The sequence below is a fragment of the Procambarus clarkii genome, chromosome 2 (assembly GCF_040958095.1).
Source record: "Procambarus clarkii isolate CNS0578487 chromosome 2, FALCON_Pclarkii_2.0, whole genome shotgun sequence".
NCBI classification, from domain to species: domain Eukaryota; kingdom Metazoa; phylum Arthropoda; class Malacostraca; order Decapoda; family Cambaridae; genus Procambarus; species Procambarus clarkii.
The window spans coordinates 45,120,159-45,134,636 of NC_091151.1; the positions used below are offsets into that span (position 1 = coordinate 45,120,159).

General features: G+C 38.6%; 1 protein-coding gene across 1 annotated transcript in view; it reads left to right on the forward strand.

Moving 5' to 3' along the window:
* Window positions 1-9,568, forward strand: part of LOC123762318 (potassium voltage-gated channel protein Shaw) — a 93,878-nt gene extending 84,310 nt beyond the window's left edge. The window contains exons 9-14 of the mRNA XM_045748771.2: window positions 1,780-1,989; window positions 2,622-2,811; window positions 4,230-4,394; window positions 6,864-6,988; window positions 8,120-8,570; window positions 8,688-9,568. Of these exons, the coding sequence (XP_045604727.2) occupies window positions 1,780-1,989; window positions 2,622-2,811; window positions 4,230-4,394; window positions 6,864-6,988; window positions 8,120-8,570; window positions 8,688-8,797 (1,251 nt within the window). The 3' untranslated portion in view covers window positions 8,798-9,568. The remainder of the gene's footprint in view (window positions 1-1,779; window positions 1,990-2,621; window positions 2,812-4,229; window positions 4,395-6,863; window positions 6,989-8,119; window positions 8,571-8,687) is intronic.
* The last annotated feature ends 4,910 nt before the right edge of the window (window positions 9,569-14,478 follow it).

Sequence of the window (14,478 nt, forward strand, 5' to 3'; positions counted from 1 at the left end):
GTGACTGTCGAGTTAAATGTTACCAATGATACTGTTTATGGATCCTGTCAACAGGAAGGATCCATAAACTGTAAAGGATCTGTCCTGCTTGTAGATTGTACCGGGATCCTCGATTGAGATCAGAGGACGTAGGCTATTGCGCAACTGAAAATTGCATATGGAATTGTCTGCTATTTCCATCTCAAACCCTGAAGGTGAATATTTTAACATCCGCAAGGCACATCTGTGTATCTAGATTCCCTCAGTACCAACTCGTGCAATTAGAAAATGTTCTACTTTTATATTCTTGTTAATTATCCAAATTTTTATTTACCTGAATTATATTTTTCCTTTCTCTCGTTCTAGCGTCGTTAACCCCATTTTCTTGAACTTTTACTGATACTCCATCCAACATAATGCAGGGATCAGCCCTGTTGCAAACTTCTGCACCTTTTCAAGTTAGTTTATGTGCTTCTTGAAGTAGGAACTCCAAGCGTATCCAAGGATTCATCTCAGGTGTGCGATATGTAATCTAATTTTGCCATCTTATATAGATTGCAAAAAGATGGTCTGATGTTCGCCTATTTTGCAAATGCTAATGATGCTATTATTTTATGCGCATTTTGCCAATAATAATAAATCCGTTGTTATTCATAACTCTAAATTGTACAGTGTTAATATTATTTATTGAGTCAATTATTAGCAATGCATTTTATCTTTGAAATGTCTGTATAAAACCATCACTTATTAAATGAATTACGGGAAAATAATCAGGTTTTTCCATCTACGTTTCGTTGCTAGGCGCTGCACATGTTGCAATTAGTTAATATTCTTTCTCCATATATGGTGTTCAAAATTACACACAACTGTATATTCGTCAGGTCGTATAAGTTCATAGGAGCAAGTGGGGTCTAGGATGTTAAACGATTGGTGTGGAACATCCTGGAGAAAATGTATAGCTTTGAATACCCAATTCCGGTATCCGGTGCGAGAACAAAATCCCAACCACCAGTCAACCGGCGATATGTAGTCTGGATATATAGATATTTCTTTACCCTTATATATATTATGATATATATAGATAAATATATAAACATTAAAGTGTTCAGTGAGAATCCACAAGATCTTCTCTGAATACATGTTATTTTCTTCTCCGAGGCTATGGGTCTCTACAATTACAGAGGTGGTACCCCTATATGTGTGTGTGTGTATATATATATATATATATATATATATATATATATATATATATATATATATATATATATATATATATATATATTTACTTGATTCTTAAAAAAATTATGTATGTTTAATAAGCTGTTATCGTGAATTTATTATTACAGTAAGTAATTATATTAAAATTTTATTCCAGCTTCCGTTAGTTATCAACGAATAATGTTTGGCTCCACAAACATTGCACTAACGAGCATCAAAGCTACAGTTTTATTTTGTACTGATAAAGGATGTTACAATATATATCTGGAAATATAATGAGCGCATTCCCGTTCGAAGTAGGAATTTTAGCAACAAAATGTTTTCAGAATATTTTTCTTCGAAAGAAAATTTCAATTTACGATGATTTTTGCTTATGCTTCTTGCCTTTGTGATTATGAGAGGGCTCTTTATTATCTAAATATTTCTTATTGTTTATTCTGTAAATATATTCTTACCAATATATCCTAATAAACACATTTATTACACTTTATATATATATATATATATATATATATATATATATATATATATATATATATATATATATATATATATATATTATATACTTCGTTTTCGATGAAGGCGAACCCTCACAACGACTTCAAAAGCATCCCAGAGGGCTTGTGGTGGGCGATAGTCACTATGACGACAGTTGGGTACGGGGACATGGTGCCCAAGACATACGTTGGCATGTTCGTAGGTGCCCTGTGTGCTCTGGCTGGTGTGTTAACCATCTCTCTACCTGTGCCTGTCATAGTCTCCAACTTCTCTATGTTCTACAGTCATACGCAGGTGAGTAGGGGATGAGCAGATTACGTTAAAATTTAGGCACCTTATACCAGTGTAAAAGGTCATATGATCTGGCATTCAAAAAAGTAATAATGAAGAAGTAGAAGGATAGACTGACAGGAGAAGAAATGGGTGAATTAAAAACAGATGAATTAAAGAGGGAGGTGAATAGGGAAGCTTGCTCTACTTCCCCCTTCCCCTTTTTTTTACAACATATTGCAATCTTTGTCTTCCTATTCCGTCTATATAATTATGGGTGATGTTAGGTTCATTAAGGGGCATAGTTTACAAGTTCTGGGGTACTGTAATATTTGGATGTAAGATAAGGATGCCACATGCGATCCGAGAAACGATCAAAATCACTTAAATACTTCATATGTAGAGCTAGAAATGGAACTACCTTACCTAAACTTAACCTAACCAAATCAAATGATAGGAAATGGTGATCATTACCTCGTCAAGGAAAAAAGAATATTCTAGTATTTATATCTATTATACTTGTCTATTTCTAAATTACTGTCATTATCATCTTCGTGTTATTGTTATTATTATTATTAATATTATTTAACTATCAGTGTTATGTTCATCGTTTGATCGTGAATTCTATTCTCCTCCGCCTTTTCTTACCTGAGAAGGCGAGGTCAAAGTTGCCGAAGAAGAGACGACGAGTGTTACCAGTGGAGCAGCCGAGGCGAGCGTGCAGACAGCCCAGGCCTGACGGCGGCCTCAACAGGCGAATGAACGCCATCAAACATCACCACCAGACGCTGATGAAGGATGGCATTACTCCCAAGCTTACCGGAGCCATGGATAACCTCCTAGCAGGTCTGTGTTGGGGGTAACCGTTTCCTGTGCAGCAGCAGCAGCAGCAGTGGATACACATATGACCAGCGTTGTGATTACGTTCCTGTGGAGCAACAGCAGACACACACAAACTCATACATTCGTACACATCTCATTGCATGTTGTATAGCAGTGAAAACTAAAGAATGTCCCTCAGAGCAATCATTTGTCAAGATATTAAACAACTATTGTTTTTTCCCATTTTTCTCTCGCATTTATAACTTTTCAACCACACTATCTATAACCGCTATCCATGCATGATGTAATATATGGTTTTTATAAATGGATGTTTGTATATATATATATATATATATATATATATATATATATATATATATATATATATATATATATATATATATATATATATATATATATATATATATATATATATATATATATATATATATATATATGAACACGTCATAACCAGCCCTTGGAGGTTATCTATGTGATTCTGATCAGGTCAATGTAAATTTATGAGTGTTGAACATTTGCTTGATTTTCCTGTTTGTTTCTCTTGGACTAAATTGATGCATGATATTGCTTGCATCTGCTCTCGAGATGGAGTGTGAAGTTATCGAGGCCGACCTCTCTTACACCGGGGTGGGTAATCTTCTACTTTTTTAGTTATCCGTTGGGTGGCAGAGTCAACCCAGAAAGGTTGCTCTATTTAAGTGTTAGGAGACCCTAGATTGCCAATCTCCCAACAGCACATGGGGTTATCATATTAATATTAGAAATTTTTGTATTATATTCTAATGAAGAAACTCTGCGGACTCAGTGGCCACTGTTTCATCTACGTGGATTTCATGGGGTCGCCATGGGAGCTCATCCCATCTAAATGGGTGTAATTTGGATGACCACGATTAGCTGATGACAGCCCCCCTCTTCACGTCAGTCACCTTGCAAAGTTTGGTTAGGCAAGCCCAAAGCGTCTGTCTTCCAACCTTGGGTTGCCAAGTAAACAGACAATCCATTATGCAGATATAGGTGTTTTAATATTTTTTCGTTCTTTGAGGTTCTCGAGGCACTGATTATTTTGCTTTGTAAGACTTCAAGTCTCACTACTGGCTCTTACTGCTCAAGTGTACCTATGAAAAATGCGGCTATCCACGTCATCAGTAAGATCGCCATCGAAACCAACTTCAATGATGGCATGCAAATGCCGATGGTTGACTGTGATGGAGGTGGATGACGGTGACGGTGGATAGTGACCGTCGGTGACAAATGATAGTGACTGATTTAGTGAGAATGACACAGTGGCTCGCTCAGCGCTCCTTGCTTACCCACCCTCGAGGTAACCAGAGGTCGTGTCCTTGAAGCTGTCGCCCACAGGTGGTATTGAGTAGGGTTCAGGTCTCACCATCTACAGCTGGTTCCTCCACTTGGTGTTACAGGCACGCTGAATGGGTATGGACAGGTGGGTGGGCTAAAGGGCCTCAGCCTGTACACTACAGGCCAGAGTGGGGTCACTTTGCCGCTGCAGGCCAGACCACCTACAGGCTATGACATATATCCCATCCAAGCCTACCAGCCACCTCTACAGGCCCGTGCACCTACAGGTTAGTTTTCCGTATCCTATCCTACCCACTCAGTCTGCTTAATAGTCAGTGTCTAGCCTGGCTACTCTTACATACGAGTTGCCAAACCTTTCTTCCCCATAACATAATTCTTCATACTGCTTCTCTTATCTTGGCCAAATCCAGTTTTATTCTACGTGACTTTACACATTTTAGAGCAATTTTACAAATCAAAAAGTTTTTAATGCCAGCAATGTTTTGCTTTACAACTCAAATCATGTAACACACGACTGAAATAATATTACCCATATTAACCTAATTATCCACTTGTTATGTAAAATAATACCTTTAACACTATTTAATATTTTTTAGCACTATTTAACACCAATTTATTCATCGTCTATGTGTTAATTCGTTTTTTTTGTATACTTATGTATCACACAAATTAGCTGTTCACTCATTTCCATTTGTTAATATTTACATTTAATTACGAGCGTGTGTCTCTGTTTATCAATGTGGCTCATCTGTACTAGTCATATTTCAAATTTTCTGAACGAATTTGCACACTAAATCAAAACATCCCGGACATGTGTTCACACAAACACACACACACACACACACACACACACACACACACACACACACACACACACACACACACACACACACACACACACACTGTGTGTGTGTGTGCTTTTGAATGCTAATGAGCATTCATTTAGGCCCCTTAACTCGACGTTTGGTTCACCCCACAGCGCCATTTCTGTTTCACGGCCGGCACACACACACACACACAAACACACACACACACACACACACACAAACACACACACACACACACACACACACACACACACACACACACACACACACACACACACACACACCAGTTGATTGACAGTTGAGAGGCGGGACCAAAGAGCCAAAGCTCAACCCCCGCAAGCACAAATAGGTGAGTACACACACACACACACACACACACACACACACACACACACACACACACACACACACACACACACACACACACACACACACACACACACATACACACTCACAAACATTTACCTTATCTCTCTCTTATAACCAACTCCTGCTCATTTTAACTGTTTTAATTCTGCCGTTTAGAAGGATAATCCCTTTCACTTCACTAATCTAAGGCCAATTTTACTAAAATTACCTTTTTAAATGCACTTTCTTGAATGCATCTAGCACAATGTTCCGTTTTTATATGTATTTCCCTGTTTACAATGCTAGTATATGTGCGTTTTGAAGTAAGTTTAGATTTTTCTCCTAAGATATACTCTTCAAATAAAAGACATTGCTTAATAAAATGTTTATAAGATTGATCTTATGGAACGTGGTGTTCTTTTTGCCCTGTTGACGTTTTTTGTATATTTGTTTTATGTTTAAAATATTTGTAATCGTTTATTTTAAAATACTCTTATCATATTTATTATGACCATTATTTTGTGTGAATTGTAACATTATTAAAATGAATATTATAATTATTATTAATTATTATTATTATTATTATTATTATTATTATTATTATTATTATTATTATTATTATTATCTTGGATATCACGTAACAGACACTCAACATTTTTTTTGATCTGTTAAAATTAAGGAAATATTCTTCGTTGATTTCTATATTAGTTTTTATTTTACGTTAAGAATAATAGAGATCCGATTTAGATTTAATAAAATATCTCTGATATCCGAACACCTGATATCCGGATACTTGTTTCCTGAAAACTGAGGTTAATATAATTTGTTTTAACATCTCAAAGAGGCTTTTTTGGAATTTAATTGAGATGGGAAAAGAGACAGCTGATCAGTACATCAACAACTGCTTGAAGGTGATAGGTTGACCAGAAGTTGATTAAATTATATTGGCTGATCAATAGTTAGCTGGAACCGGATTGCTGATCAATAGTTGGTTGAAGTTGACTGGTTGACCAACATCTAACTTGTGCAGCTAACCTGTACGGGTAGCTTTTATAGCTGACTTCTACATCGGATCTGTACAGCTGACTGTGTACAACTGAATTTTCAAGCTGACTTACACAACTGACTTGCATAGCTGACTTTTTCAGCTGACTTGCAATGCTTACTTGTTCATCTGACTTTTACAACTTACTTGAACAGTATATTTATTCAATGAAGCTATTATATTCTCCTACAGTACAGTTGATTAACTACTCTTTACTGACTTTACGGACATAACTATGAAATAAGATGCTTTGTTTTTCCAACTTGTTTTTAAGAGAACTAATTTCCTTACAGTTGTGTTAGAATTAATATAGCTGCAGTGATATAGATGCCCTAACTTCCGTACTGTTATACATGAATGAAAATTTATCAGTGATATAAGGAATCCAATCTTTTTTTCTGTGATTTGAATCGCCAAACTTCAGTATAATTTAAAGGATCTCTTTTTCACGGAGGTTTGAAATCACAACTCTCTCTAAGGACAAATGTTCCGTTCTCAGTGTATTATTCCAACAGGATGCGAGTCCTACTACAGCAGCTCTCCTACGCCACTTCACCCACCAGCTCTGGACCCGGCTGTCGTCACCTCCTCCTTGTTCAAGAGTCCACGTCGACAGGGAGAATCCATGGTTCACTTGCAGGTAAAAGGAATCCACCTGGGTCATATGAAGATCCTCAAGGCCCACTACTATTCAATATTTTGGGTAGTGCTATCACAAATTTAGGCCAGTGCTGTCACCCCACCCTACCCCCACTTAGGGCCAGTGCTATCACCCCACCTGCCACCCATTAGGGCCAGTGCTATCACCCCATCCGTCACCCATTAGAACCAGTGCTATCACCCCACCTGCCACCCATTAGGGCCAGTGCTATCACCCCATCCGTCACCCATTAGGACCAGTGCTATCACCCCACCTGCCACCCATTAGGGCCAGTGCTATCACCCCATCCGTCACCCATTAGGGCCAGTGCTATCACCCCATCCGTCACCCATTAGGACCAGTGCTATCACCCCACCTGCCACCCATTAGGGCCAGTGCTATCACCCCATCCGTCACCCATTAGGACCAGTGCTATCACCTCTCCCACCGCCCATTAGGGCCAGTGCTATCATCCCACCTCCCGAGCATTAGAGCCAGTGCTATCAACTTCCCTTTGGGCCAGTGCAATCACCTCATGTGTTATGTTTCCTCATTACTTGGGGCCGTCTAAGCATGCCATATGAAATGCCCCTTTCATTACTTGAATCGACCCTTTATCACTTGAACGGGTCCAATCACCTTTTGAACTTGTTCTATCACCACATAAATCGGTCCTCTCACCTCTTCCTAAATTAGTCCTATCACCCTCTAGATTAGCCACATAACCCCATTGTCCAGTCTTTTCTCCCGTTTGGCCAGTCGTCAAACCCAAGCTTAACAATTGGCGTCAAAAGCCTTATATTAACAAAAACGTTTGCTCCGATAGTTTGTTGATATATAACTTGTCATACACGTGCATTGTTATGAATGATTTTGCCTCAGGAACTGTCTTCTGTAAATTCCTTGACACATGTATCTTTGGCCTGAACTTATGTAGCTTAATCTGATACAACTTGATATGTTTTTTCTGACTTGATTTATCCTGATCCTTAGTTCTTCGTGCCCTGATCCGACCTCCTTCCTACCTTCCATAAGCTCAGCGTTACATTGGATAGAGTAAACTGTGATACTTTGTGTCCAGATAAAAACGCCTGACGAACCCTAAGCTTTTATTTCCCCTCCATCCCACAGCCCCGTTCGGCGACCTTCAGCTCGGGAAGTTCCATCCTGGCCCGAAGAACTTCCTCCGGCTCGGCACTAGCTGGTCGGGGAATGGCTTCTCTTTGCGAGTCTCTGGCGTCCCCGGGGGCCTACATAGCGTCCACGCTGGGTATCATGGCCTCATCCAGCTCTGATCCGTCCGTCGCTAATACCGATTTCGACAGCAAGAAGGAGGCTAAAGTTCCACCCAACAGCCTACTCTTCGATACGCAGACGGCGCTCGGAGTTGTGGGTATGATGTTTCCAAAGCTTCCCCCGCCCTATGTGAGGTCGTCTGAAGCCATAGTATCGACAAACAACATGAAGAACAACAATAATAACAGTGGAGGTCTCCAAGCAGCTGACGAGGAGGAAGAGACAAATTCCAACAAGTTTACAGGAGACGGTGAAGGCAGACACCCGCCGCCGCCGCCTATACACAGTAAGCATGCGTTTATACATTACGTATGATAAGTGTGCATATTTATATGGATATAAGTTAATAGATCAATAGGCGACTCGGCCACTAAAGTCCTTCCTTCGTCTGCCTATCCTACAGTTGAGAACGTCGACTCTCCCACCTCCGACACTGTGCCAACACAGCAAATTACTCTCGTTGTTCCACGCATGTCCTCCGTTGCATCATTCCCCAACATTCACATTCCGTGAGACAAAATCAACGACTGCCAACTGAAGGTCGTCCAGTCTGGTCAGTGTCGTGGAAAAGATGACCCTGCAACAGGAGTTCCTCGTTTCGCCCCACCGTGGGTCGTCCAGTTTGGCTAAAGCCAAGTATGAAATGACGAATCCAGAGTCGTCCACTTTGCATACATGGTCATCTTGTATGATCAAAGACATGAGACAGAAGACGATTTGACTTCCTTTATGTCATGCCTCACCCAGTGGATCGTCTAGAATGGACAAAGTCGAGTCTCAGAAGATGACTTTATTTCAGTAACCCCTTGCCTCGCCAACTGGGTAGCCTCCACCGTCCTTCAAACAGTTCATACATAGCCCGAGGGGAGAACCATAGTGGATTTTGCGGGCTGTGCTTGGCTGTTCCCCGTGCGCATGCCTCGAGGTGCTTCGACATATTAGAAAATTCGCATACTTGTCTTGAAGCGCGTAGCTTGGCCAGATAGATGTCGAGTGCGCTTCCAAGACTTTAGGAATACATATTTCTCGAATGCATTTTGTCGCATTCGCGATTTGGTCTAAGAGTTCACCAATCAGACAGCAGAACTGCAGACAATGACATAAAATTTGTGACCCTTTCAGTGAGAAAATGCGAGAGAACTTAGCAGAATTTACCCTGTGCATAATATGACTCACAGATTTAATAGGCAATCCAACATTAAAATAAATTAACTAGATTTCATTGAAGCCAATTTGCTCAATATAAATCCTGGAAGGGGTTCTTCAAAGCTTCGGAAAGAAAAAGAGAGAAAACGGATTTTGCTTATAGGAATACATGCACTTGACAGTCAAGGACCTTAAGTGTCGTCCTCCCGCCTATGACTGTGCCTTGCAGTGATGTAGTTAGTTTCATGTGTCTCCTTGAACCACGGGCGACACCAGGGAGAGACAGCCGTGTGCTCGAAGAGAGATAGGGTAATTTGGAAACTTGCTCTTGGACAAATAAGAGAGTCTATAAATAATTTGCATTTTGGTACAGATCAAAGCATAGCCAAATGTATGGTTCGGAAAGTGAATAGTTAGCACGTGAAGCTCATTTAAGCCTTAGGCCAGTGAGATAATGAAATGCATATATTGAGATGGTAACCAAAAGAAATGCCTTGAGTTTCTTAAATAAATAAGACCTTGTAATCATATACTGTACGTTTAAATTTTATAAGAATGTGTAAGGCGGTGTGACGCGATCGTGCACTCAAGATTTGCTAACGTAAGTAAGTTCGAAGTAATGGAAATAGATTACAATAATATCGGTGCTTTGAAAGAGTTTTTAAGTTGTTGTTTGAGTAGATCCGACATTCTTTCTCTGTACTAACCACATCTAAGACACTAGTCTGGACTCTTTCTGAGATAACCATATGAGAAATCTATAAAATGCTTTGAGCTTAAGAAAAGTAATATTGTGATACAGATTTTCTCACGTGAATAAACCTAGAGTAACGAAATCAGGGAATACGGTAAAATGTAAAAGTGAAATGATTGGAAAAGTGAAGGAGAGATAGCTGGATGGAAACAAAGTATTAGAATTAGAAGAAAAAAGAAATACACGCAAAGAAATTTAGTTTTTTTTATCTTTCTGCATATAGTGAGTGATAAAAACCAGTGAAAGTAATTGGAAAATTAATGAAACTTTGTGAAATCTAATGAAAGCCAGTGGAAGCCAGTGAAATTATCGTGATTATCGTCTCCACCAATCACAAGCTTGTGTAGGAGACACCAGTATTACAATGCTTAGAACAGAAGTATAACAAAAAAATTAAACATTTTGGAAGATTTTTTCATTTTGCGTGAATGGATCACGAATACACGGGCTAGCCACGACCAGAGAAGTTGCCTCATTGAGGGGCGAGCTCGTACTGGCCCCACTGAGTGAGTTCCATGTCAAGAGTGCATTTCGGAGTCTATCAGATGTAATGGGTGTCCATTCTTGTGTAGTTGTAAACTGAGCAACTGCCCTTTAAATTTCGCTAACGCCTTTGCAATAATAATCTGACCATCAATTATAGTAAATTTATACAAAATTAATTCAGTGTTAATAGAAATTATAATATATGTGAATATTATTCGGTAGCAACAATGAAAATTGTTAATATATAAAAAATTGCACTCAAAATTAATCCACTACCTCCAAAAGGTCTTCAGTTCTTCGTTCTTTATCGCAGATTATTGTAATTTACTAAAGAATGCTCCACATTCTCGCGGATAGCTCCATTTTCACTGATTATCTAACTGCTGCTCAGCAAATTTGAAGGTTATATGTAAATTTTGTCTTAAATGCAGAACACCTGTTGAATTGCAGGAGTGCAGTCATTTGCATATTCACTGACGTGCAATTAATTTGAGGTTGAATGGGGGGGGGGAGGGGTTGTGGGAGAGGAATGGGGTGCATTGCAACTCGGAAACTCTTGGCATTTAAGATGCATTTTTAGCAATATTCTGGCGACACCGGATTGAACGCTTTAGCTCCCGTGGAGGTGATCTGATAGAAGTACTTGGTTACCTTCTGTGAAGTGTTTAGAAATCTTTTCTACGTAATCTATATAATCGTCGGGAGCAGAGTCATGGCGTCTATGACTCATGCCAATCGTGTTGAACTCAAATCAAATAACCACGGGAAGAAAGATATATATATTCTATATTTTCTAGCTCGTAAATGCTACGCTGAATTCAATATATTTCTCAGAGACGATTTAGCTGTGAATATGCTTCGTATATCCGTAAAGTATATCTCTGGAAAACATATTCAAGAGATATACCATACATCGATCCATTTATTTGATACATTGTAAAATAGTGGTGAATAATAGTTGTAGTCTTTCTATTATTATTAATTATTACTAATTATATTTAATTATTATTATTATTATTATTATTATTATTATTATTATTATTATTATTATTTACATAAACAATCAGAAAAAAATAAATATTGAATAACAGTATTTTTATTTTTATGAGTTTATATAATTTTACAATTTACTTACTATTAAAACTCTATCGTATTCTTACTTAATCCTATTTATGTCTACGATTGGTTTCTTATATTTGGTCTTTGGAAAATTCTGGGATGAATTGATTGTTGTGTATAGTATCACATATGGCTGGAGAAGGAGAGAGGGAGAGAAAGGGAAAGGCAGAGAGACAGGGAGAGAACGAGAAACAGAGAAAGAGGCTGAGGGAGACAGAGAATGAGAGGGAGAGAGACAGAGAGAGGGAATCGGAGAGAGAGAGAGATACAGAGAGACAGAGAGAAACTAATTGTGGGCTGCGGGTGGTATCTGACTGCTAGGTGCCGCCCTGTTGGACAGTGACAGTGATTCGTATTAATTACCTACTGAGGGAAGGCCCGGTAGGATGAATTGAAGAGGGTAAAGGGAGGGAGACAAGGAGTGAGAAAGGTAGGAAGAGAGGGATGAAGGGAGGAAGAGAGAAGAGGAGAGAGAGGGAATGAGAGAAGGGAAGTAGTTTGGAAGTGCAAAGGGGTATTACCTGCTCAGTCTGTGATGTTAACAAAACTATCCTATATGATAGCCAGTGGGAGTAAAGGTGAGAACGAAAAACAGAAGGGGATTAGAGAAACTTGGAAGAGAAGAGAGAGGAGAGAGAGCGAGAGAGAGAGAGAGAGAGAGAGAGAGAGAGAGAGAGAGAGAGAGAGAGAGAGAGAGAGAGAGAGAGAGAGAGAGAGAGAGAGAGAGAGAGAGAGAGAGAGAGAGAGCAGCGAGACAGTCATCTCTGTAACGACTGGATATACAAAAATACCTTTTATCCTTTGACCCAACTAACAAGCCAAGCCTTCCACCTGCATGCATCTCCACTCGCTATCTCCTCGAACAACTCTAATTGCTTGTTGCAACTCCCTAACCCAAGCTGTAATTGCCTTAATCACATCAGAACCAGTTTGTTTCTCAACTCTTGGTAATTACCAAGGTGCACAATCGCCCTTTCATATAGGCATGTATGTATATATATATAAATTATATATATATATATATATATATATATATATATATATATATATATATATATATATATATATATATATATATATATATATATGCAATTGACAACCACAACCACGAAACACTGATCATTTGTATGCGGAAAATCCACAGAAAAATGGGAAAGGGAGATGAACGTTTCGGCCGATGAAGGCCGTTGTCAACACCAGACTCAAGCTTTGAAATCAGTCAGTGTTTCGTGATCGTCAGTTGCATATATATATATATATATATATATATATATATATATATATATATATATATATATATATATATATATATATATAAATATATATATATATATATATATATATATATATATATATATATATATATGAACAAAGAGCAATTTAGATTTTGTGAACTTATTCAAAATATTGATTATAACAACATTAATTATTATCACATTATTTTTAACATAATTAATATTACTAACAAATTATAGTTCAAAAAGAGTGTATTCACAAAATGGCAATGACGTTATGAAATTAATTGAATTTCAAGGCAAAATTTAGGTTTTTGTTACGCATGGTTTAGAAAGGACACTGTTTTGAAAATAGTAGGTGAGATGAAAAAACAGAAGAATGGGATAGATGGAAAAGGAGTGGATGTGAAATATAAGCGTTTGAAAGGTGGAATTTATTTTTTATTATAAAGCGAAAGAGAAATGATGGAGCAAGTGGAATGGGTAATGAAAAATACTAAAGCCTCACTTTTGTACCAAATCTCTTGTTATTCGCTAAAATTTTATCCCCGATGTTGACCTGACCTCTGACACATCATGGGTCGTACTGTTGACATGACCTCTTTTTCTCCTTGATCTCCTCTGTTGACATGACCTCTTATCCACCTTAACTCCGTGCTGTTGACCTGACCTGTGATCGTCTTTGACTCCTGCCAGTGATCTGACCTTTGATTCTCATTGACTCATCCCCATTGACCTGACCGACTTTGCTCTTTGTGCTATGTTGTAGACATGATCTCTGAACATCGTTGTCCCCTGCTCTTGACATGACCTCTAATCAATTTTGATCCTTATGGTTAACTTGACATTTTAGCCTTCTTGACAACCACCTTTGACCTGACCTCTGACCTTTTATCAGCAACCCGTCTATGATTTGACTTTTCCACTTTGACCCCGCCTTTGAACTGAAATATATTTCCACTTTGACTGCTACCTGAGATCTGACCTTTTATCCAGCTTCTTAAATATTCTTCCTATTCTCTCCAAATTCAAATGTCTTGGTCAAGATTCATCATTTTTGTTTTTAATTATAAGGGGAACGCTTCAAGCGCCTTTATAACACTTAGGAAGGAGTCGGGATAAGGATTTGGGATGGGGCATGAGGGGGAAGAATGATGGACACCCAATTGGACTGGTCGGGGATTGAACGCCGACCTGCATGAAGACAATTGCCTCGTTTTGAGACAATTAGTTCACAGAATCACGATGATAAACACTCAGGTAGTGTGGAGATATTATGTTAAGAGAGTGCTAGGCTAGTATGATGGATGGGATATAAGGACAGAAGACAGAATAGAAGCTGGAATAGGAGGACAAAATGAAGGAAAAAGTGCTCAACCATTTGGACCATCTGGAACCGAACGCCCATTCTGTATTAAGTCCAGCCACTTGGGCTGGACGGTAGAGCGACGATC